General features: G+C 32.0%; 1 protein-coding gene across 3 annotated transcripts in view; it reads left to right on the top strand.

Moving 5' to 3' along the window:
* LOC113517215 (cerebellar degeneration-related protein 2-like) overlaps positions 1 to 26,606 on the top strand; it is a 90,456-nt gene extending 63,850 nt beyond the window's left edge. For 2 of the 3 annotated variants that reach the window (XM_026901810.3, XM_026901809.3), the window contains exons 2-6: positions 20,716 to 20,828; positions 21,700 to 21,848; positions 22,151 to 22,597; positions 23,626 to 23,797; positions 24,974 to 26,606. In XM_026901810.3, the coding sequence (XP_026757611.2) occupies positions 20,716 to 20,828; positions 21,700 to 21,848; positions 22,151 to 22,597; positions 23,626 to 23,797; positions 24,974 to 26,365 (2,273 nt within the window). In that variant the 3' untranslated portion in view covers positions 26,366 to 26,606. Of the gene's footprint in view, positions 1 to 11,577; positions 11,861 to 20,715; positions 20,829 to 21,699; positions 21,849 to 22,150; positions 22,598 to 23,625; positions 23,798 to 24,973 lie in introns of those variants that run through there. The other variant, XM_026901808.3, reaches the window with a different exon arrangement.
* The last annotated feature ends 8 nt before the right edge of the window (positions 26,607 to 26,614 follow it).

The raw sequence follows: 26,614 nt of genomic DNA, 5'->3' as shown, positions 1-26,614 counted from the left end.
ATTAATGATTGTACGTACTCTTATCGTATTTAATACATTATCAAACGGATCTGGTGCCAAAATTACAATCATGACGTATCGACTTATCTGGAAACTAATCCGAAACAAATTAGATTAAAGTAATAAAACATTTTCGTCCTTTTTATATTATTTTATACTCTACTGCATTTATACCTTGGATTGGATATTAGGTATCTTAGTTTCAGATTGCTATTGTGGTTTATATTGCATAGGACCTAAATTATGCACATAGGCTACTCTGTCAGTATTTGTTTGAAACAATAAACTCGATGCATAACATGACACCTCAGTTGCAATATCATTAGAATATTAACGACTTACGATAGGTACGAGCCATGTGATTTCTGGTTATTCACTTTGGTACGCGTAACTCCGTGTAATGCATAATATATTGCATGTGACTGCTCGTTAGTTTTTGTTCTCATACGTAAGTTGTTAATCGACGATTTTGTAGTTGCGCAAATTATAATAAACCTAGAAGCGGCGACGGTTATAGTGTAGATTCAGTTAAGGATTCGAATTTCAGCAAGCGCAGCTACTAGAATAACCACGTATGTTATTATACGAATTATACGAACGTAATTATACGAATACTATCAATAATATTAAACTACGCAAACGTTTACGTCACGTTTAGTAGATATTTAATTATATGTTACTGACTAAAGGTGTCTATAGGCAACGGTTACCATTTTCCATCAGGTGGGCCGTCAGCTTGTTTGCCATTCTAAGTTGTATAAAAAAAAATTATGGATGACAATGGAATGGTAACTCCGCTTGCGCTATCGGTATACACTGGCGGGGCACCAGTGCGAGATGATAGATGAGAATAAAAAGGCATGTCAGTTAGTCCATCGTGACGAATTGAACGATAAATTAGTCACGATAGTCGACCTGATGAGGTATATTGATAGCAATGGGGACTAACCTCCCCATTACTAACAATCCCTTTCTCCGCCTTAAGGTCTTAGGACTATATAGTTTAGGCACAGACGTTTAATAATTAAATACAATTTAATTGCCTAGTCATTCCATTTTGATTCCATTTATTGCTTATGATCTGAATTGGAATCTCTGTTCTTAGGTTAATCTATAGAAATGCCAAAGTCTCAATAATTACTTATTAACCAATAATATGAAAATAAATTTATAGACATTTTCTATTAGCTAAGATTAAAAATAAAAGAGAATAAGTAAAAAATCTACAATAACACACTACTGTTTTTTTTATTATACATAACCATATTATATGTCACCATTGTACCATCTCTATTTGAATTTCGTAGATTTTTACAAAATCGAAACGTAGACTACATGTGTTGCAATATGACGCTAAAACAATATTTAGGTACCGCAGTCAATTTCTATGCAGACACGGACAGGTGAGGCAGGTCTTGTTCTTGTTACACAGACATAAATTAGCTTAGATACCTATCTGCATAATAGACATGATAATTTCAATAACCTAGATTCAAACTTGGACGACCGACCATTTAATATTTAAAAGTTTTTAAGTTTATCACATCGAAATATATAATAAAAAATGTAAGTCAAATTTAGACTGACATTTTTGTCTAATGTGGGAAAATAAGTAATTAAACAATTAATTTTAGATTACCAAACAACAAGACATTCGATTATGTCCCCTGTTACGCGTTATCGCAGTACACTACTGATAGTAAATAAATAATAATAAATATAAAAACGGGGTAGGTACAAATGATGAAATGTCTATATTAAAACTACAGATAATTTTAACACACATATAAAAAACAAATCGGTTTTGATTAAACTAGACACATAACATTACCTTAATAGTATTAGGTATGTTATCTGTCCCAGATCAATAGTTTTCAATTTTATATTCTGGAAACGTAAAAATCCGGATTACATGCCCCATGTCGCAAACGCTTCAAACATTATATTGAGTTTGACGCAAACGCAATTTTGTCACAATCTCGAATTCGCCGCATGTATAATTTGTCGTAGTCAGAATTATAGCACGTCTAGCAATAATTTTTAGAATTGTTATCTTATCGCAGTAGATACCAAAATAATATTTTTTTAGAATGTTTGCCTGTCTGCATGTTTGTTCTAGCATCACGCAAAACTACTGCACTAAATCCAATACGGTTTTTAGTTTTGTTCCTGAAGTTTTGAACTTTAAAACTGTTCTGTATTTTTTTCCTTGATACGACGTCTAAAAGTGGTCTATTATTATTTAATTAACTATTTAATTGGTTTTCTTACCTATGAAATCCACGTGGACAAAGTAGCGGGCAAAAAGCTAGATATAATATAAATTTATAATTGACCTGCCATGTTTCTTATTTCTGCAACTCGCTCCCAAGTGGATCTTTTTTATCTTTAATAAACATACATTAAATTCTCTTTGCTTTTAGTTTAAACAGGTTATTCCGAGTTGTAAATGATTAGAAGTTAGGTTTATCAGATGTACCAAACCAGGGAGCTATGTTACAGAATTAACGCCATTTATTTATCTACTGGATAAAGTTTGTTAGTAACAATCAATATTAAACTTATTTCATTAGCAACAGATTCGCAGATACCAATTTCTATGATGTCAAACTTAGGTATTTAAAATACAGTTGTTGTATTGTATTTGTATTGATTTTTTTAGTGCTGTCTCATGTTCATATCTATATTTAACTAAGTTGCACCAAACCGACTTGTTCACCGTCCTTGAACCGATGGTTCTGTCGTACGTGGCGCAGCGTTCGTCGGCACTGGTTATTTATCATTAATTATCTTTTCCTGTTTTAACCATAAAATTTTTGTCTACATAAATTACAGTAACTACTTGCATTGTCAGACCATTTCAAGTACAGAGCTGTAGTGATTAATCTCTTAAAAAGGCTTATGAAAATAAGGATAGTATCGTATGGTATTAATGACAATAGCAGGCAATCGTCAAATTTATACGCAGACATTAAATACAAAAGGAAATGTTAAATTGGTTTAGTAGTGTTTGCTTATTAGGTGCGTGAATTTCGATTACAAATTATATAAAAATACAATAAAGAATTAAAAGTCTGCTGGATCTGGTTAAACTACAATAATATACGTAGTTTGTGTATCAAGCAATTTCAATTCGTTTACTCCATCTATGTATATATAAAAAACGTCATAAGGCCTTTACAAACTCAATATTTTGTTTTTATATAATAACAGGTTAAATAATAACTAGCTGTTTCCTACGGCTTCACTCGTGGTCGTATCGTGACACTAAATAGCCCATAATCTTCCTCAGGAAATGAGCTATCAAATGTAAGAAGAATTTTCAAATCCAATAGCTAGTACCAGAGATGAATGCGTTTAAACGAACTAATTCTCTATCTTCCACTATATTAGTATAGGTTAGGATATCCAGATTCCAAATATTTTCCAGCAAATATTGAACATAAAGTGACCCTCCTTCTAAACGACTCTTGGTTTCATTACGTGTGCGGCCTCATTCCACTCTCCTCGTCATTACCACAGAAAAATAACTGTCCCTACGCTCACTAGATTGACGTATATAATGTGTAGTGAAGTGCATGAAAGAAATGCTCCATTCATTGTTCACCTATTGTAATCATCATCAGGTATTTTGTACAAAAACTTCGATTATAGAAATCTTATGTCCATTTACATGAATTTATGTACCTCAGCTTTTTTTATTACATTTGTTTTTAATATTAACAACTCATTAATGCCCTACTAATGGGTAAAATATCTTGATAGAAAGAGGATATCTTCCACCACACCGTGATGATTAGCCAAACAATATGATGGGTATAGATAACACAGTATTGCAGTTACGTGCAGTTGTTGCTGTTATAGTTATGTAAGGAATACCTATATAGCTACTAAGGATTTCATCATCATTATCATCATCATCAATATCATCGCTTTAACCCTTTAATGTCTCACTATAGATTTATTAAATTCAATATTTAATTTTCATTTCAAATGACTTATAACTTTGTAATAGTTTTAAATATGTGAATTTTTAAATAAACAATATTATAATAACAATATAATATATACCTAATATTTTTATTAAAAGTGATTGTATAAAAGTATATAAATAAATAAATACTATGTATACAATAGTGCAAAAGTCACGTCATTCATCATCATCTGTGAAATAGCATTTTCATTCTAATTACATTCTTATCGTATTTAACTTAGATATGATAATTGAGTACACTTTGTTATTTGCAGTTAACCATAGTAAATTGGTCATTGTAGCCCTACTTGTTTTAAATGAAGTTTAATTTAACAAGCTGAAACGTGTCCCATTTAAGCGTTCATTGCAACAGATTAGATATTTTAGCAACTTTATGATTATTTTGAAAATTTATTATCAGATAGAGTCCCATGATGAATGAGCGAAATATTGATAGAGTTATTATGAAAATTTTCTAAGGATTACTTTCATATATGAACTTTTTAAGCATTACATGAGTGAATCGCTTTATTCAAAGAGTTATAACAAAGCATAGCTCAAGAAATAGTGCTATTATACTAAGATTAAAAATAGTTTGTAATTTGTAAACATCAAATTTAATAGATTAAGCTAGAGATGAACAAAAGCATAAAAAAGAGCACAAATATACTTATGACTATCAGTCTAGTGTTGATTAAAATTGTATTATTAGTTCTTCTGAATTATTTAAGAGAAGCGTAAACGTTCTTCAGCCTACATGGCCTTGTATAAGTAGTTTGTACTCGTACTTACCACACATGGCTCTAAACCAATAAACAATTTAAACGTAAGGGAACATGTTTAATTTTGTTATTAGGTCAGCATTCAGGACACATACATGCCCCACTTATATTAACACATGGAGAGTAACCGTGAATAATAAAAATAATTTATAAAAATAAAGTCACATCATGTTAAATGTGAATAATAACAATAGTAATAGTTACAGTAACACTACGGGTCTGAATGCTGATAATAAAAAAATTGATCTCATTTTGTATCTGACTAGTATGTATATTTGCGTATTAAACCTAACGTAACTGCGTACTGTAATGTGCTTTATGAAATTTATAACCAAATAATTTTTAGCAAAGTCAATTCACCAAAGGCGAGGCCGTAAAATAATCTACTTTCTAAAACAAATTGATTCGACTTTCAACAAATTACTCAGACGCCGGCCGCGGCACTTCTAGCACTTGCGCGTGCGCAGCGAAACACGATGAGCTGACATTTGCAATGTGACCGCAACAACAATATCGCGGCGCTTCCTGATTCTGGTTTGCAAAATGGATAAAGAACCATTAAGGCGGTCATAGAACTCAGTCCCATTATCTAATATACCTTATTCTTAAATTTATCACTTTTATCACATTTTTACGAGTTCTTTTTATAGCAAAATACATTTATAAAAGTATATAGATAAGCCTAGCAATTATAAAACAACAATGGTGGAGATTTCTAGGTAAAAACGACTATAGCTGTCCCACTGAGAAAAAAAGATAGTTTGCATTTTTATGATGGGAAATGTTACTTGGAATACTTAATGGGCTTCTCTACTTTGATGTCCCTTTTAAGCTTTTGGTCATGTTAGTTTCAGGAGGCTTTCATCTCTAATAATGCCAGCACAAAGATAATGTTTAAGATGGTAACTTTACTCTTTTAGGATACATTTTTAACTGATCGAAAAGTTCTATTTTAAATAAAGTAGATATTCACTTTTTATTTATGATACTATTTTAATTTAAAAAATCTTTTAAAAAATCAGATACCTGATTATCTTCATTAATAAATATACAAATAAATAGTTTGAGTTTAAGATATAAAATAGCAATACCAGTAAAATTAGCCTTTACTGAGTTTTTATCTACTTACTATTAGGACTCTGTCTAGTTCAGTAATTAATATCAGTGTAGTATATTACATTCAAACCTCATATCTAATAACTGGCATGTATCTCATATTTTGTCTTTATAAGCCCTCGACTTATTTTGTATGGTAAGTGGTCTACTAATTAAATAAATTTATTACCAGAAGGGATTGTTAGTAATGCGGATTATCAGTCCCATTGCTAACAATATATCCTGACAGGTCAATCTACCCGTGATCCCTCCAGGAAATCATCATGCTGAATTCCGAGTGTGATTGTCGTTATGGGCTAACTGACCTGCCTTTTCATTCTCACGTATCATCCCTCATTAGTACTCCGCCAGCGTGTACTGTTGGCGCAGTCGGGATTACCATCCATTATCATCCATTAAAAAAAAAACAGCGTATCTAATCCAATTTCTATGATTACATGCATAATACCAATTATAACAAATAAGATATTTTAGAAACTATAGTTTGTAGGTGCGGCAATTATTTCTTTACGCCATTCGCAGTAGTCTTGTCACAGATACAACTGTGCAATTGTTCTATTTCATAATGACTGCAATTATACCCCCAAAAACCAAATTGATAAGTGGCTTGAGCAAAATATTTTGAAACTCACCTTATGTAACGGTAGTTATAGTTTGTAAATTGAGTGACCCTGATGAGTCTACTAAGACACACATGCTATGAATAACATAATATGTTATAATTTAACAATGGTATCTATTATTATTAAATGTAGTGGTATTACAGTGTGTTATGTTATGACAAATCAACTGTATATAAACTGAATTGATTTTTTAAATAGCTTGTTAATACACTATACCAGTAAAGAAGTTTTACCCATTAGTAGCGCCTTAGGCGACATTTTCTGTAATGTCTATTCTATGATTTATTTTTCACTGTTCTATGTCTATAGAATATATTTTTTCTTATCGTCTTAAACTTTGTCAACGTCAAAAAACCTAAACAAAAAGCAGTCTCCTAATTAAATCTATGGAATCAACTCAGTAGTATTGGGGGATCATTAGTGATGGAGACCGATTGACTTTTTGGGCTAACTGGCCTGTTTTCATCCTCATCGTAGTAAAATATATTTTTTCATCTAAAAAAAAACTCAAAAGTATTTTTATGACAGGAGTTCATCCTATAGATAGAATGAAAAAGTAATTATTAAAATCAGTTCAAAATTAGCGATAATATTGTCTTACATATACACTCAAAAAATACTCATACTTTTTAATCGACTTATTAATGTACACTTTAATAAGTCGATTAAAAAGTATTAAGTTTAAGATAATCAATGAAATATTATTTATATCTTATGTTACTAAAAATGTCATATTACAAATAAATATTATCATATTTCAAAATAGTAATTTTTTTTTTTTTTTTGTATTAATAAATATTTTTGTCTGAATGCTTACATTAAAATCACAGTTATATTATGTATTCATGCAATTAAGATAATAAATGTATAACATACTAATACCTACCGTAGATATATCGTGCTTCATAAATTATGTCATTCCGTGGTATGTGATAATTATGTACTTATCTACCTATTTTTCACTCAACACGATATACTAGTTAAAAGTTCAACGTACGGTATGTCAAAAGTAGTACTGTATTAATAGGGAGAAAATTTTATTTTCTTGTTTTCATGTCTTTATAGGATACATCCCAAATCAACATTTTACAATAAACAACATTAGTTACATTTTACAATAAATGGAATAGTTACCCTGCCTGCGCTATTGGTTTTTTAAATACATGAAGTACACTGGCGAAGTACCAGTGAGGGATGATGTCAGACCAGAAATAAACCATGACAGTCTCCAGGGGGTACCGCATTAAGGTCGACCCGATGAGATATGTATATTGCTAGCAATGGAGCCATTAATCCTTATTACTCACCATCTCTTTTCCCTACAATATTGATTTAGGTAGCGGGGATAAGCGAAATCGAAGTCAGGTCAGTTGGTCCATTGTGATTAATTTACCAGCTATTAACCTACTTCAAAGAGGGGCTATGGTCAACATAAGAAGTCATGATATATTGCTAGGATTGTGGCTGTTAGTCCCCATTACTAATATTTTTCCCCTTCGCTAAAAATAGCTCGTTAATTTTTAAATTAGCTCCTCTTATGAGGGAAGCTTATGTTCATTAGTGAACAGTTAACGGCTGATATGATGGTAATAATAACTTTTAAACATTAATATCAACGATGAATTTACAAGCTTAGATTAATAATAAAAAATATTTTTTGAAGAAAATGTATCAATAAAGTCCTTTATTGAATTATTGAAAATTCTTTTTTCTCTACTTATCCTCTATATGCTAGAATCTAGGCACGGTGATAGATAGTCATTCCTGTCTTTTTTACGTTGTTTGTATTGTTTGCTTTAATAGATTACTACAGCAGTTAATCCTGGCTTTATCCTCACGAAACTCTATCGTTATCTCCCATTGGTCACGATACTTTTTTGCGGAGCAAAATCTTTTTATACTTGTAATACACGAGTATTATAATTTATAATCAATAATAATAATAGATTTATTAATTAAGAAAGTGTTTAAAATAAACCGTATTCAATTCTGGCAAAACCACTTACTTTTTAAATGTAAACTCTAAATCACTAAACTGATTTATATAAAATTTCCTTAGGACTAATCTGTAAGTAATCCTTTCAGGTAAACTATAATTTTTCAAATCGGTGTACAACTGTTAAAAAAAAAACTTTAAAAAATAGAAATGAATCGGTAATCTTCTTTTTAGGGAAGTAGGTAACATTCCTTAACAAACACTAAACCAAAACAAAAACAACTTTCTATGGATATACAATAAGGTATAAAAAGGAGATTTAGAGGTTCATTTTTTACTATTTGTTACTGTCCAGCTACTATTATGCTGATTATGCAATATGAATTAGTTTCTGCGATACAAAATTTAACGGTGTTCATTAAACTATAACTGGGCATTTCACAGTGATTCATTGGAGTATAAACTGTTGTAAACTTTTTTATTATTATTTTTTTTTATACTCAAATATTTGTGACCGAAGTGATCCATGAACTAGATTTGTTTTCTTTTATATCCATTTACAAATCTGTTTTGTCGTAATCATTTACGATTTTCAGTCGATTTACGTACCTTTAGTTGTTAAAGCCAGACAGTATTTGTTTTGTGTCTAAATATAAGGAAACATGTGTTTTAATTACCCCTCAAATTTATTTATTAAATGAGAGGAGACTGTCTAATATTTTTTCCCAAATATTTTTTTTAACAATTTGGGAGTTAAACTCTTAAAAAAAACAAAGAACAGGGTTCTAAATGATATCACTGTTTCAATCCCAAAAAAAAAAACTTCTTTATATATGTATGTACCATCTCTGTAATGTGTATGTACCATGTCTAGTAATACAGCATCACAGAAGTTGCCATTATTTTAGGTACAGTCTTTATCTACTCATTTACCACAATACTTACTATAATTTAAGATATATTTTTAACAAAGAAGTTAAATAGCTTACTTATTTTTAAATAACAAATAAGTAAAAAACCTACCATCGCTGTGTTTAATTTTTTTTTTTTATAAAATGTTTATTCATTTAGAATATGCATAATGCAATCAATGGTTTATGTAACGGAAATCAGAATAAAACCAGTATAATATAATCTATATAACTGTGTTATTTAAATCCATACTTTTTCTTAACGTAATAAAGTTTATTTTAGGACAACACCTTGATTGCGTGTGGAGGGCATCTATTTTTCTCGGTCGGATAATCGCGACGAATCGTGAACCGATCAACCGATACGAACAGGCCGCATCTGACGCATCCAGACTATTGTAACGCTTTTTTATTGTAGATATTTACCTGACGTAAATTTCTATAGATATCCATCTTTATACGAAACTGTATACCATAATAATAATATCACGAGACATAATGACTTTGTGACTAGATGGCGCTATGTATTATTAGGTCCTTACATATAAAATTGACGTTTTGTACGGGAGGAATATAAAGAAAATTTTTTTGTAAAATATATTTAATTAATCAAAGTATGCACCGTTGTTATCTATGCACTTTTGCCATCTCATAGGTAGTTCATTGATTCCTTTACTAAAAAAACCATGACGGCGAGAATCAATTAATAGCGCCATCTAGTCCGAAACTAAGCAGATCTTGTACTATTATGTAGTAACTGATAGAAATTAGTTATTTTTATAAACAATTACATAATATTTATGAAAAAAAAAACCTAAACCAGGACTTTTTAAAGTCTACGTACCCCTTACGGGTTCGTAGCATGTGTATTAAGAGTAACAATAATGCAATTTACTTCTCATTAAATTAATAGTAAATGTAATGAAACTACCAAAAAGTTTTATATATATATAAGATATAGCAATTTTCTAAGTATCCTACAATCTGAATCTGATAGTGATTATAAAACTAATAGCTGACCTTAGATAAATAGGTAATACCGTAGATGCTCTATATAGAATTATATAAATAGCTAATGGCCTACCAAATTTGATACGATAATTGCACTGTTATAAAATATAATTAACATTATCGTTTTACACCAGTTATTGTGTTATAATGGTAAAAAAATCATTAATGATTATGAGTTTAATTAGTTACCACATATATATGCTCTACAGAAATATTTATGTAGCTGTCGGCCCAGCAAATTTGGTAGGTAATTAAAAGAGAACAAATAACTATAGAGTTAGCAAATAAAATGTAAAGGAATATTATTCTCTTTTACAATTGCTGCACAGGCTGTAGTAGTTTCAGATTCATTAATACTTAACTATCATTGAATTTCAGATTATAACAAATTTTCTTATATTCTTAAAGCTATATTTTTTTTTATATTTACCGAATAAAAGTATAACTTTCAATACACATAATATTACAATCGTTAATAGGATGTTAATAGTAATGATAATAAACAATACAAGGTAACAATGACAGATTAAAAAACAATATAATGACGATGTGCTTCTACACCAAAAAAACAATCTCATTCGTTATTTTTGAGAATTTATAATATTATAATATTGTCTTATTAGTTTCACAAAACAATATTATGATGATAATGATATAAAAGAATTGAAAATGGTGTACGAAATTAATTTGTAGATAAATAAGTACAGAAAAATAATTAAAATTATATGTAAACAACAAATTGATAAAGCAACAAAACTCAACTGGAAAATACCTAGTGCGTCTAATGCATTTTTTAAGATAACATCATTATGTTATTATGTTAACGCCATTGCGTTCAGTATGGTTCTAATATCTACATCATATCCTAAGTTTATGATGGATAATCATTTTCACCTTTAGCAATATTATTAGTAACTGCACACCGTGAGAAACGTAGAGGGGATAAAATTCGCTACTTTCTTCCTACGACTTTGACCACGCAAACACCATACCGAAGCATCTTGATTGATTGCCACTGGCATATGACTCGGAACACTTTCTCCGTGGCTTGCTTATATTAGATTTTTTGTCCAATTACGTGTTACATTTGCAGAAAGATAACGTTTGTTAATACCATCTGCTATCGGTGAATAATCGAAAGAAATGAGATTGAAATTAGATTGGACTGGACAGGCGACGGCGCGCTTAATTGCTGAACGGTTTGACGATTCAGTCTGACTCAGTACCAATTCAGTACGTATTTCGCCGTCGGAGCGGGCGCGTCTCGCAGCAGTTGACTGTTCACTACAACAACAAAAAAGAAATAATGCATCCAACCACAGACACGTAGACGACGCCGGACTCGTTAGTGACCTTTATATTTCTGTTTCCCGCGCGTGATATATTATGGAAAATGAGCGACGAACAGGAACAGTGCGATTCCTTTAACTCGTGGGAATTAAATGGACTGAATTCTTTGGACCTTTGGGACTACACCGTGGAATTGGAGTGCCTGCAAGGTACAGAAGGTTAGTTTCGCAAGGCTGTGTGAGAGGCATTGCAGTGCCAGACGTTTCGCTCACGAAACGATTCGTAATGCACAAAATGAAATGAAATATTGTACCATAAAATTGTTAGCTTTACGTTACGCTCTTCAAAATTTTATATTCTTGAATTAACACGCTTGTGCTCATAATATTAAAAGTGTTTCTATGTGTCTCAACACTAGTTTAACTTGTGGATAGTTAAAATTTATATTTCTTTAAAAAAGTTTATTGATATTGTGACAATATAGTTACACATTCATTTCATGGTAGATACTTTTCCATTTGTGCCTGTCATGTTAACTAATTTTCGATCGTGCAGTTCTTTTATATAAATGTTTATTTTTCCCTATTCAATCAACTTAATTAAGTACAGAAGATAAACCTTTTTTATTACTCAGTTTAATCATACTTGAATGCTTCAGATAAATAAATGAAGTTATCTCTATCTATATCAGGTAATAACTCCAGTTATTTTCAAAACTTAGGTAGGTATTTAAAATTGTAGTAAGTGTAATAATCGCAAGATCTTTCAACAAAAAATAAACAATACCGAAAAACAAACATTAATTTAAATGCTAGTAGTTAATGATGGGTCGTTACAAATGCGTTATGTATTATTTAATATGTACTTTTCATAATCTTAATAATTTAGATAACGAAATGAAAACAAAGTTCAGCATAGCTCTAACAAAATAAAGATAGCTCGCTTATCTATCTTTACTGTATAAGTCATAATTTCTTTATTATAATTATAATTTCTCTAAAGCTCTTAATATCAATTACCGATTTAATGTTACCATGATCTATTTAACCACATGCGTGTAATCCCGGCATAGAATGGGCCACCCCTTCCTTTCCCGTGAGTATCGTTAGAGGTAACTAATAGAAATTAATGGTCGAGGGATAGGCAGCAGCGTCCCTTTTAAAGCATCACTAAACTCTAACTGCGTTTGCCAACTCTCCTGCCAAGCGTAGCAATTACTAGCAAAACCCCCCCAATAGGGGAAGACCTATGTTTAGCAATGAACAGTTAACAGATGATATCAATTTGGTTTTATGGTTTTTTTTTATTATTTGTTTTCCATTCAATTTGCTCAAAATTTTAAATTCTAATTTTCTGACATTTTATTGTATTTAATTTTTCTTTATTATTATTACATACGTGGCTAACCTCATCAATAAATTTTCTGTTACTTTTATTTGACTTATGTTCTACGGAAAAAATATTGTTACCGATTAAAGTTGTTTGATTACTGTGAAACAATTTACAGTCTTACATAGGTATATGACTCAGAAAAAACGGTTAACCATGGACTGTGAACTGTAGCTACAGCTATAGTATTATAGAGGACCTCCTTATTGTTACCTCTTGCTCGAGTCAATATAATGATACTGCCCATGTTTTTACAACTAACTTCAAGCAAGTGTAGGCCTGCAATAGCAACTTTAATTGACTGTGTACATCATCAAGTTTCGTGTTTTTATTATGCCATACCATATCATGTTAGCCGTTAATTTTCCACTGCTAAACATAGGCCTCCCTCTATTTGGGGGTTTTGCCAGTAGTTGCCACGATTGGCAGGCGAGATGGCAACCGGGGATGTTTGAAGAGGTACGCTACTGCCCATCCCTCGACAATTAAGTTCCATTAGTCGCCTATTACGACATCCACGGAAAAGGAAGAGGTGGCCTATTCTATGCAAGAACTACACGGCGAATTATATGTTTAGTTATTAATAGGTTATAATAGTTATTTATAGGAAACTACAATTAGTACTGCTGATTTTTTATAAGACTGATAAGTGTACGATCTGAAGCGGGATGTGATTAAGGATCTTTTTTTTATACAACTTAGAATGGCAAACGAGCTGACGGTCCACCTGATGGAAAGTGGTAACCGTCGCCTATAGACATGAGCAGTACCATGGACATAACAGAGTATACCGTTTTGCCCATGATACCCCCCATGCGTTGTCATTCCTGAGGACTCATGTGTTATTCCTCTAGTGTTATACCCTGTAAGTTCACGCCATATCCCATCCTTCAAACCGAAACACAACCATGAAAACACAACTGCTTTACGGTTAAAACACGAATGGGACAGAGGTACCCAATCAAACGACTTTTGTACAAAGTCTCCCTCTGGATCTTGTTGAGATCATACACAGTCCTCATTCACATCTCTCTAATGTGATTTGGATGGTAGTTAAAATAATAAAGATTAATCGCGTTAAATCAACATTTACAAAAATAGAAAGTCCCTTTTTAATTTTTCTTAATTATTCTTAAATACAACATTCAAGTGGGCAAAAGCAATTGCTGTTATAGATATGTGTAATATATGCACATTTTTTTAAAATAATCATAGGGACTATATAATCAACATACGTTATGTAATTACAGACTAGTTTGATGGTGCTACGCTCCACCGATTCTAGTTGAAATAATAGAAACATGTTCCTGTACTATATATTATATACTGGTATATTTTTATATCATTTCAATTCAAAATATACAATGTGCCTTACTTTATCGACAGGTCAGTTTATAGTTACATAGATAAGTGAAAATAAGTAAATAAATTTTGACCTTTGTATCGTATTTAATAACAATCATGGTAAAATGGACAGTTTATCTAACTAGTATATACTTATGACCTACCTATATAAAATATATAATGCAAAATAGACCTGCAACAAATTGTACGATTTGTTAAAATTTTGTATCGATATCCAGTCTTATAGCTTGTTATAGCATAGCACTTTATTAAATGCAGTACAAATACATTAAAAAGGTAATATAATGTTAATTGATTGATTGATTGATGAATACTGTATGATCTGTATGACATATCCATATATTAAATTTTTTTTTCATAAATAATAATCATTTAGTTACCCTATAATGTATAAAAAAAACATCATACACATTCATCATTTAGTAAGATGAATGTGTATTTATAATAAAACATACATTAATACCTATTCTTGAGACATTTTAGATATTAATAATTATTTTCAAAAACATTTTAATATAAATCTAATTGCATTTAAATCTATAAACATTTTATGCTGAACCTAGAAAAGACCTAAGGGAACTTGTGTGACCGTATAGAGACTTTAATTTGAAAGGGCATCATAAATAACAGATAAACCATGATATGGTTAAACTATGACATATTACGTATATGGAAAATAAATAACGGTAACAAACGATGATTGCATATAGCTAAGATACGAATATTGAGGTGCGTGTGTCGTAATAAAAGAATTTTTAAAGTAGAGTCATTTTGTATTGACAAATGATTACTTTTTAATTTACTTATATCGTATGTGATACGTGAAATGCAAGGACGAGGAAAATATTTTATGGAAAGTATTAATTATGAATGTTGATGACCACAAGAGTAGAGGAAGAACTAATCTCTATCAATTTTATAGACAAAAAAATTGTGACATTGTATTAGTAATATAAATATTCTTTAATTTTTAATGCATATAGCATTAAGTCGACAAAAAAACTAAATACATTTTGTATTTGATAAAATCATATAGAGAATTAATACTGCGAAATTAATAAATGGAAAATAGAAATGAACGGAAGAGAAAAGCATTACACTGACCCCCAAATAGGGTTACGAGCTGGATGATATTAAGATAAGAAATACAAAGACTATAATAGTAAAGAATATGAATTAATTATTTAGACTTTAGTTTCCCACTTGTATACAAAAATAGATTAACGAGCTATTGCTTTACATACAGAAAAATAAAGGTTGCATTTGTTAACCTATTACAGTAATTTAAAGTATAATAGATACATTGTCCCAATTAATGGAATATTTGAATTCTTTTGTATTCATACCTGTATTTTTAACTAGTTAAACACGTAGTTCAAATTAAGTGTGTGTATTAAGACATCGATATATTTCTCTTATCTGTCAGTACTGATGTATCATCTAGAATTCTAGAACAATTATAAATTCAGTTAATATTATATTCGTAGTCTACTTGGATTATGTCATAATACTAACAGGAGCAGTTTATTGACAAGCAACAAGTTATACAACAATACAAACCTCAGAAAATCAATAAAAAATGTTAGCTATTATGCGAGCGAAATAAGTTCTATAAAGAGGACAAAGTTCGAAATTAATCGATTACTATCATCCCATTTTAAACATCAATTTTAAATTAACTATTTAATTATAAAGCTTTCATGATAGCGAATGTGATGTCAATTGTAATACTGTAGCTAATTCTAAAGAAATAAATTTAAATGAAAATTTTGTGTTCCACGAAAGTTTCAAACTGATTTGCTATAACGTATGTAATTTTTAATTGTATACATAATTATTATAGAATCAATTAAGATCAGGTTGGTCAGCTATTGATAAATTTGGCGCCATTTTAGATGCTTGAGCATGTGTTATTACTTAAGACAAATTCCTATAATAATTTGCCTTAAGTAGTAATTACTTGATGGTCTTTTTTTATTGCTTCTTATCCTTAATAAATACTTTGGTTTTCCTTGTCCTTTTTTGTTTATTTGTTAAACAAATGTTACATATTATTGCAAACGCAACTTATTTTTAGTCGTTTACCTTTTCTATGTGTATACTGGACTGAAGATGTAATTTTTTTATCAGGCGGTTTGCATTGTAAGTACGTAGATATCTAATAGTGATAGCGAATTCTCACATTTATAATGAGAAAATAACTCCTTTGTAATTACATTTCGTGATGTATGCAGATAGGATCATTTCTCTTGTAGCGAGAATGAATCATCCGCGATCTAAGCATCATTGTGCTAGAAAGTTTTGTCTGCTTTTGTTATTATAGTTGGATCTTAAAGCAATTCTTACTTTATGGTTTCTGTAAAAACTTATATAATTATAGCTGATTCAATACCAGAATTTGTAAGATTAAAATAAATAAGACCCACGGCCACTTTCTACCATCATACGGCTCGCCATCGACAGGGAGTTCGCCCTCATACCCTAGAACCTAAATGGTCGCGTACAACACGGTTTCAGTAATGTTTTCTTCCACAAACACTCAAGTTATGGAATGAGCTCCCTGCCGAGGTTTTTTCAAGAGACCATAGCATGAGGATCTTCAGAAGGAGGGTAAAGAGGTTTCTTCAGGGTCGGCAACGCGCGCGTAATATCTATAGTATGGCAGGCGTTCATAGGCAGGTAACCGCTTAGTATCAGGTGGGCCGTATTCTAGTTTGCCACCTCAGGAGAATAAAAAAAGGCAGAAAGTTTAAAATAGACAAAATTGCTGGTTATTAAAAAGACATTCCAAATCTCGAATTTGTGTACTCTACTAAAGTCGTATAGGAAGGTATATATAGTCGTATAAGTTGTAAATGTAGGTATATATCTAATTCTAAATCTAGCACTAAGTTCTTGGTAAGAATAGAGATTTGTGCTCTCAATTCGCCCGAAAAGAAAAGATGAGTTTGTGCCATACATACCTATCAATATTTCATATTTACATTATTCCTTATCACACAATATAGAAATATTATTAAATAATTATCAAATATTATGATAAGAGATAATCATAACTACATATAATATGTATACATACGTAATATATAAGAAAGTAGGAATTTACATATTATTATAATATTCTATAGGTATGTATTTATTTGACTGTGTGGTCCTGGCATAGAAGAGGCCACCCCTTCCTTTCCCGTGGGTGTTGTAAGAGGCGACTAAGGTACGGTGAGGGATGGGCAGTAGCGTCCCTCTTAAAACATCTCTAAAGCCTAACTGCGGTTGCCAATCCGCCTGCCAAGCGTAGCAACTACTGGCGAAACCCCCCAAGGGGGAGACTTACGTTTAGCAGTGAACAGTTAAGGGCTGATATGATGATGTATTTACATCCATTACGTGTGCACATCTTACACCTGTATTTTGCATCAATATGTCAGCTAATTTCAGAGAGCACTAGATATCTTAATATATTAACTATCACGCTTTCACCTAATGGAACCGGCTATTGACATAACGGATATATAAACAAAAAATGATAGATAAATCGATTAGCTTCGGTTTTACTTTAAGTTTTCATAAAAGAAATTTGCCGTAATTTATACCTCTTACATAGTTATTTATTTATAAGCTGTATCTAATACAGCAATAGGTACAGTCATTGAAATACTATAGAAAACTATGTGAAGATTTAATTTTACTATTTAGTTCTATTCTAAAGATTTGCTTTAATGGTTTAGTACTATAGTTTTATTGCTTGCTTGGAAAACTATCACATATTGACATATTCTAGTAACGTAGCAAACTCTGTTCATGTTCATGGTTTCTCTCACTCGTTTATTGAGAAATGACACTAAACTAGAGAGTGACAAACTGTAGAAATAAATTGTTCTTATCTATAAACCTATTTAGAATCAATATTTTGTAATTAATTATACCTAATCAACAGATAAAATCGTAAACAAATCGCACCATAGATATTGTTGAACTACGAACAATGATAAAAATGATAACGGACTTTACAATAGGTACATACACATAAAAATAACTTGCCGTGCTATCGTAAATTATAGTCAATTCCAATAGAATTTAATAGAAAAGTAAACAAACGAATAATTAATTCGACCATTAAATGCACTCGATATCGGGTACTGTGTGGTTTTACTATAAAACATAAATTTTTTTTATACAACTTAGAATGGCAAACAAGCTGACGGTCCACCTGATGGAAAGTGGTAACCGTCGCCTATAGACATGAGCAGTACCATGGACATAACAGAGTATACTGTTTCGCCCATGATACCCCCCATGCGTTGCCATTCCTGAGGACTCAGGTGTTATTCCTCTGTACCCTGTAAATTCACGCCATATACCACCCTTTAAACCGAAACACAACTATGCAAACACAACTGCTTCACGATTGAAACACGAATGGGACAGAGGTACCCAAGCAAACGACTTTTGTACAAAGTCTCCCTCTGGTATATAGGATTATCATCATTATTATAACTTTTTCCTATTATTTGGCGTCATTACAGCACAGATATAGTCTGTTTCAATAGAAGATAATATAAATGTAAACGAGTAAGTATTTGACTCGACTATGAAAGTTTGCTGATATCCAATAACTACCTACTAATACAAATCAAATATCAATTAGTTGATTGTTTCTATTTGTCTCTAATTTTATCTGGAGAGAATTTCTGTAATATTTTCAACATAATTTTATTATCTTTTCATTAAGTGATATTAAAATAAAGTATAATAAAAACACTCTCTAGGTATTTGGCGTCTTTATGTATATATCTATCTAGATTATAAACAGAATACTACTGTTAAATTTACACACCTAATCGATTGTAATGAGACAAAATTTAAATCTGTTACTGCCTTGTAACCACTTAGTTTTGATTTGCGATTACATTACAATGGATATCAACAAAAGCTGGCCAAATTAATTATATACTCATTTTTATCCAGCCAGTAACATTTATGATTAAACATGCTAAAATTTTTTTACAAAATATATAAATATAACGTCTAGACACAGAATTTAATATTTACAATAGTATTAATTTTCCTCACGTCTTTTTCTACAACAACTACTTATCTACTTATTTTTAAATTTTAAACTGACACCGTTTTAATTAAGTATATTTTTGCATTAAAATATAAATCTTGAGGTTTTTATATATAACTGGTTGATAATATATACAATGAATGCGTGTGTTAATACTTAGTAAGCAAGTAGGTACCTACTGAAAAAATTAATTTTAAAACTAAATATTTTTGCTACGAAAGTGAATATTGGATAATAAATCTTACAAAATGTTTCAAAACACTCGGTAGTAGAGTATGAAACAAATGTGGCCTTAACCGAAACGCTGGCAAGGATAGTCGTTGTTTACGTCTTGCTTGCACAGCTCGGTTTAATATCGCTAGTGTTTGTATAAAATATTTCAGTATATAAAAAAAGTAATGCAATGTCTAAAAAATATACATTTGTTTATAAAAAATTATGTTATTCGAATAAAAATGATTTTGTATCCAAAATTGAAGTGCAAATAGTCAGAAATTTGTCTCGGTAAAACCTAGACATTTGTGCAACCTACAACAATTAATTCAATTGTAATATTTAAAGAATGGACGCGGAATTTATTTACGGTTTGTGATTACAACTTTTTTTTATTATCATAAAACAATATTATTAATTTCTTAACTAATATTTATTGTTTAAAGCTATTATATATTTTTTTAAACTTAATAACTAAGAAACTGATGGCCCATCTCATAGAAAGTAGGTAGTAACCGTCATCTGTACCTACACATGTTTCAATTCAATACACACAGCCAAGTAAAATTTGGGTTTCAATAACTTTCATTTAATTAATATATACATAACGTATGCACACACTCAATGACCTCAATAAACTAAACAATTTTGGCGTTTTGTTCTCCAATCAACAAGGTTACTTACCGAGTTTTCGCCTTTCACGGTGTTATCGCAATACATTTATACTATGCTTCTCGTGTTCCACTTGCGTGTGACAGAAGTCGTAATAAACCAGCAATGTGACGAGTTATTGCTGTTACGAACACTCGAGTTACAAGTATTATACCTACACGTTGGTTGTATTGCGTGCAATGGTCAATTACATCCGTGCTTCATCTGTGGTTGTCGCAAGCGGCCACCTCAATGCAACGTCATGCCAAGGCATATTCTCGATTTAGGCCTCCAATATATTACGAGTATGATGGTATTATTCACTATAATGTCATTTGCTATAATATAGGGAATCCATTATAAAGCAATTTTTTATTGTCTTTATTACAGATTTGCAGCTAGCAGCGGAACTCGGGAAAACTCTATTAGAAAGGAACAAGGAACTCGAAACAGCGCTACGTCAGCATCAGAATGTTATCGAAGATCAAACACAAGAAATCGAGGTAAATATGAATAAATATCATCATGATTATTACCGTGCTTTTTTTTGCAAAATATTTAATAAGTTGGCCTTATTTACAAAAGTAGATACCATACTAAAATATGATGAATTGTTTAAAATAGGGTATTTATTTTTAATGGATGAAAATGGAATGGTAACACCGCCTGCGCTCTCGGTATACGCTGGTGGGGCATCAGTGAGGAATGATAGGTGAAGATGAAGCAGATCAATTGGCCCATCATGGTGAATTCATCAAAAATTAACCACCATGGTTTTCAGGGAGAACTGCGTGGAAGTCGACTTGTTAAGGCATATTGCTAGCAATTGTCCTGTTAAATCTCATTACTAACAATCCCTTCCTACCTAAAATAAGGTATGTACAATGCGACCAATATGTCGAACATCTCTATATTGTAAAATGATTAATAAAATAATAATAATATCAAAAACAAGGCTGAGGTTTAATTGGTGATCAGGAGTATTTCGACATTTAACGGTTATACCTCCTATCAGAGATAAAATTTTACAAGAGTCAAAAACATCCTAATTCTGAATTTATTCCAAATAAAATAATAAAAAGTGCTAGTTATACAATCACACAAGTCGCTTAATACTCAAGTTAGGATGTGCTTTGTTATAAACCAAGTAATGAACTCTGAAGGCACAACCTAAAACCACTGAGCTCATGAAAGATAACTTAAACAAATATATATTATATACATATAAAAATCTCGTCACAATGTTTATGGTCGAACTCCGAAAGGATCGACCGGTTTTTATGAAATTTTTAATATATATTTGATAAATATGAGTATAGATCGTAAAATATATTTCATACCGCTAGGTGCTTAAATTACTATTTTTTATTTCAGTACCTGACAAAACAAACTGTCGCGTTGCGCGAAGTAAACGACTCAAGACTGAGAATTTATGAGCAGCTGGAAGTGAGCATCCAAGATTTGGAGCGCGCGAATCACAGGCTAGCCGTCGATCATGCAGCTGACAAGAAACACATTAAATCGTGAGTTTACATAATCACTAATATTTTTTCACCAATATATAATTGTGGTTTATCATTATATTACTTTTAGAATTCCCGTTTTTCTTTATTGACTTTTCCCATATATATTATGATAACCATAATAATGTATGTTGATTTACGTATAATTTCAAACAAAGAATGGAATGATACTCTATAATCGGTTTATTTCAATAGTTATCATTATCAATTAATAACTTGTAAAATATATCCTAAATAAAAACATTAAAAAATGAGAATTTTATTAAGCAATATTATTAACAATTTTTATTTACATATTTCAGTTTATGCGCCAATATTGAAACTTTGGAGAGTAAATGTGAAGATCTTCAGAAGATTATCGATGACCTCAATGTCCAATTAGAAATAGCCCGGCGAAGGGCAGAGCGAAAAACAGAAAGCTATGAGAAACCCAAAGACAGTGAACAAAAACGGGAACCAGTCACGCCCAATTCCAAGAAAGTTGAAGTGACCAGTACGCCGCTGAAGACAATAACACCTCTCCCAGAACTGACTAAAGAGGACGAGGATTTACTTAGGCTAAGCGATGAACTTAGAGAAAGCAAAGTCTCTTTCGCCCAAGAGCAAAGAAGAGTAACAGAACTTGAAGAGCAGTTGGCGTCTATGGTTCAAGAAAACAATAGATTGCAAGATCAGCTGAGGAATTGGCATCAAAGAGAAGATGAACCCAAGTCGATGCAAGAAGAGTTCTCCATATTAGAAGAAGTCAGGTATGTTTACAGCAATTTTTATATGATAATGCATTCTAAACAAAACACTGTTTAGAACTAAATAATAATGGCTTCTTAAAAATAGTATAACTCTCTAATAGTAGTATAAATCTATAATAGTATAAGTCTCGTAAACATACAATAGGAATATAGACATTCCTATTGTATGTTGTACCGTGAAGCAGCTGTGTTTGCATGGCTGTGTTTCGGTTTGAAGGGTGGGATGTGGCGTGAATTTATTGATTACAGAGGAATAACACCTGAGTCCTCAGGAATGGCAACGCATGGGGGGTATCATGGGCGAAACAGTATACTCTGTTATGTCCATGGTACTGCTCATGTCTATAAGCGACGGTTACTACTTTCCATCAGGTGGACCGTCAGCTTGTTTGCCATTCTAATGTTGTATAAAAAAAAAGAATAATGTTCGTCTATTCTCCATAAAAGCTACAAGATATTCAACTAAATACTGTTGAAATGGATTTTTTTATTGTACCTATAATAAGTACAATAAAAAACTTTTCAACCGCAATGTCGCTTCAAAGCCCTTTATATATTTTGTGGAGAATGGCAAGTTAAATAGTAACTCTTGGAAGACTATTATGCATCAATGATTTTACTAACTACTTTATTCTTTAGATCGAAATACAGTACAGCGCCGGTCCTAGTCCTTGATCAGGGTAAAGCGAAATTGTTATTCAACATAAATTTAACATAAAGCCAAGTTTTATGTTAAATAAATAAAAAATAATTCCTAAATTTAAAAAATGAACTCTACTTCCGCGCCTCTCAAAAGGCCGTATCATTTTATTTTGTGCTGTAAATTGTTTTTCAATATTTTGCTTTTTGGCGCCTCTTGCCATCTACAGCCTAGGTCCACCATTCTTCTGGCTCTATTCCAAGGTCAGCGCTGTAATAGTAGGACTTACCTAGGCAGTCACAAAATTAGAAGAACCACACAATTACATAGATAGATATGTATCACGAAAATGCACACTAATAAATTGGACATATGATTATTTTTTCAGACAAGGCCAGCTCTGCATCAAATGCCTAAGAGGTGTTGAGCGCGATGACATGTCTTCTATGCTCGACGGCGACGACGATGACAGAAGTGCTATCAGCTCACTGGTCCTCACTCCATCTGGTCAAGACAGCCCCAGGGACGACATCGTTACGAACAAACTTGTCAAATTTGACGTAAGTTCCTCCACACCAATGCTCATGCAGCATGCATTGTTCTGTTGATATAATAACTATCTTCGCTGTAAGCTTCTTTCTCTTTTATGTACAAATAATTTTAGTTCTTCCTAACAATGTCTAGATATTCCACTACTTGTATAATTTTAAAGAAAGCTAATAATGACATTAACACACAATTTCGCATTTATGCAACATGGTTAACATTACTAACACTTGCTATACTAATACTTGAAGCCATAATGAAACATTTAGAATTCTTATTACGCATGTATGGGGATCTACTTGTTTTATTAAAACATCCCCCACTCACATCCTCGCAGCGAGATTACCGTGCCAATTATAAATAATACAATGGCATAGGATTTCCATCAAATCTCATGTGAATATTTCGCTCGTTTCTAGGCGACAAAGCTTTTACAACTGCCCCTGATGTTGTTGATCACGCTTTGCATATGCATTATGAAGCGCATTTGCAGTAGTTTTCTTTGGATATATCGAATGTAGTCGAAGGTACGTCCATTACTGACACATTATTAGAATAAGTGCAACAGTGCACGCTAACCGGTACAGTGGTGAAGGTCATTGTTGAATCATTTATATCGTGCTGAACATTTCATATGGGTAAGGATTTTGACAGCTGATATGAACCGCTATCAAGGTGTTTGGTATCAATAACTATATTCTAACAAATATTAAATTAATAACGATTTTTGTGTAACAATAAATATACTAACATTTAATGATATATGGGTATCAGCTGAATGTATATGTGTAATAACCTATATTTAATATGCAGAGTGACGGTTAATCAGCTATCTTAAATATTGGTATATTATGTAATACAATTTGTGTAATTGTGGAGTAATGGGTGTATTTTTGACTAATATTTTAGCCATTTTGTTACACGTCTTTGACTCTCAAAAAATATCTATTTAAGGTTGAACAAATCATCGATTTCAGTCAACAAGCTTAACTGTCATTACTTTTTATAATTGTTGCCTCCATTTCATATAAATTCAAATTAATAATCTTGTTTTAACAAGATTCTAATGATCATAGAAATAACCAACATTTCACTAGTCATGAATCATGTAATTGCAAATAATGTAGGATATACAACCTAATTTTGATATATCTCTTGTTCTTAATTATTTGTGCTTGCATAATTTACAGAATGCTAAGGAAAAGTTACTCCAAGGCATATGGGCCAATAAGGAAGACGGCCATGATAATCCATATAGAGAGCTTGTTCAGAAGTATGAAGCTCTGTTGGAAGTTCAGCTGTCACAAGTAAAAAATATAAGGAAGAACAAACAGAATACATTACCTAATGTGCATACTCAATCTGGGTCACTGTCACTACAAGACGAACTACAGACTTCTGGAGAATATAGCCAATTCAATGTCAAAGATACTGATGAAGAAAGTGGACATGGTGAAGAAGCACAAAAAGACAATAAACAACAGAAAAAAGTTGAAACGACATCTCGCAAAAAAATTATACAAACACCCGATTTCTCGGAAGCAGAAACATCCAGCTCCGGGTTTTCGGATGAAACAAGCAACAAAGCAACACAAACGGAACGCGAACGTCCAGGCTCTTTTCTCTGCACTATTGCTGATGGCGAAGACTATAGATTCAGCATCTACGATGATGTCAGCCCAATGGACAGCCGTTTCCGTAATAGACCGGAATATCGTGAACTTTTCAAAGAAATCTTCACGATCCTAAAGAAAGCTGCAGAGAATAAGGATGAGGGCGAGCAACTGCCACTCCTTGATGATACAACAGCTGGGAAGGTACCACCCGTTACACCAGCGACGGAAGAGCCACCTGGTAACTTTACTGACGATACCCAAAGTGTCTTGTCGTCTGTCATGTCTGAACAATCGATTCCAGTATCTGATATTACCGCTCCAGAAACACCAACACTGAAAGAAGACAAAGAAGAGAAGCCTATTACAGAACCAGTCACAAAACCAGACATTGTCAAAAATAATAACAAACAAGACAAATTAGAAATAAAACCAATCGTAGAACAAAGTACGCTCGAAGATATCAAAGAAAAAGAAGTGGAAAAGGAGAAAGAAAAGAAACAGGAGAAAGAACGTGTATTGACACCGTTGGTGCGTCAACCTCTGGAGTACATTGCGGCCACTAGAAAGAAGTCCAGACATCGCAATCGCAAACATAGCCAGGATCGTCAAGGAGCAGACTCTCCAGTGTTCCCGTCTCCACCAAAAATCACTTACCAGAAATCATCAAGCAAAAAACGACGAGATTATAGGCCGATCGAAGTGAGCCCCCTTGTGAAAGCAACTGAAAGTGAATGGAACGGATCCACAATGCAATTCTACAATAGGAATATAAACTCGCCCACGCCCAGCGTAAGCGGTAGAACCGGTAAAATATATCAAGGCTGGAACCCTGAGACGGACTCCTGGGATATCAAACAGAGCACGGCCTCGCAGGAGATACATAAATTGAGAAAATTAGAACTTTCCTACGCGGAAGTATTGAGAAACGCCGACAAAACTAAAACAAGGCGCAAGAAGCATCAATAATTTTTTTTAATTATTCGACCCCCTCTTGCTTATTAGTAAGAGCTGAGTGATTCAACCGCCATTTGTCTTTGCCAACTGGACATAAGTAATTTAGTTTAGAAGTATTTGTGATCTGCTAGCGTTACTTTTTAATTTGTAACTAATATATTCACAATTATAAATTGCCATAATAATTTGGTATAGTTGATATACATATACCGCATAATTCCTATGTATGTACACATTCAAATAGTCCAAACATCCAATTTT

This window comes from Galleria mellonella, unplaced genomic scaffold (genome assembly GCF_026898425.1).
Source record: "Galleria mellonella isolate WM207_F2 unplaced genomic scaffold, CSIRO_AGI_GalMel_v1 utg223, whole genome shotgun sequence".
NCBI classification, from domain to species: Eukaryota; Metazoa; Arthropoda; class Insecta; order Lepidoptera; family Pyralidae; genus Galleria; species Galleria mellonella.
The sequence above is the reverse complement of the archived record's forward strand: the minus strand, read 5'-3'. Positions and strand labels throughout refer to the sequence as shown.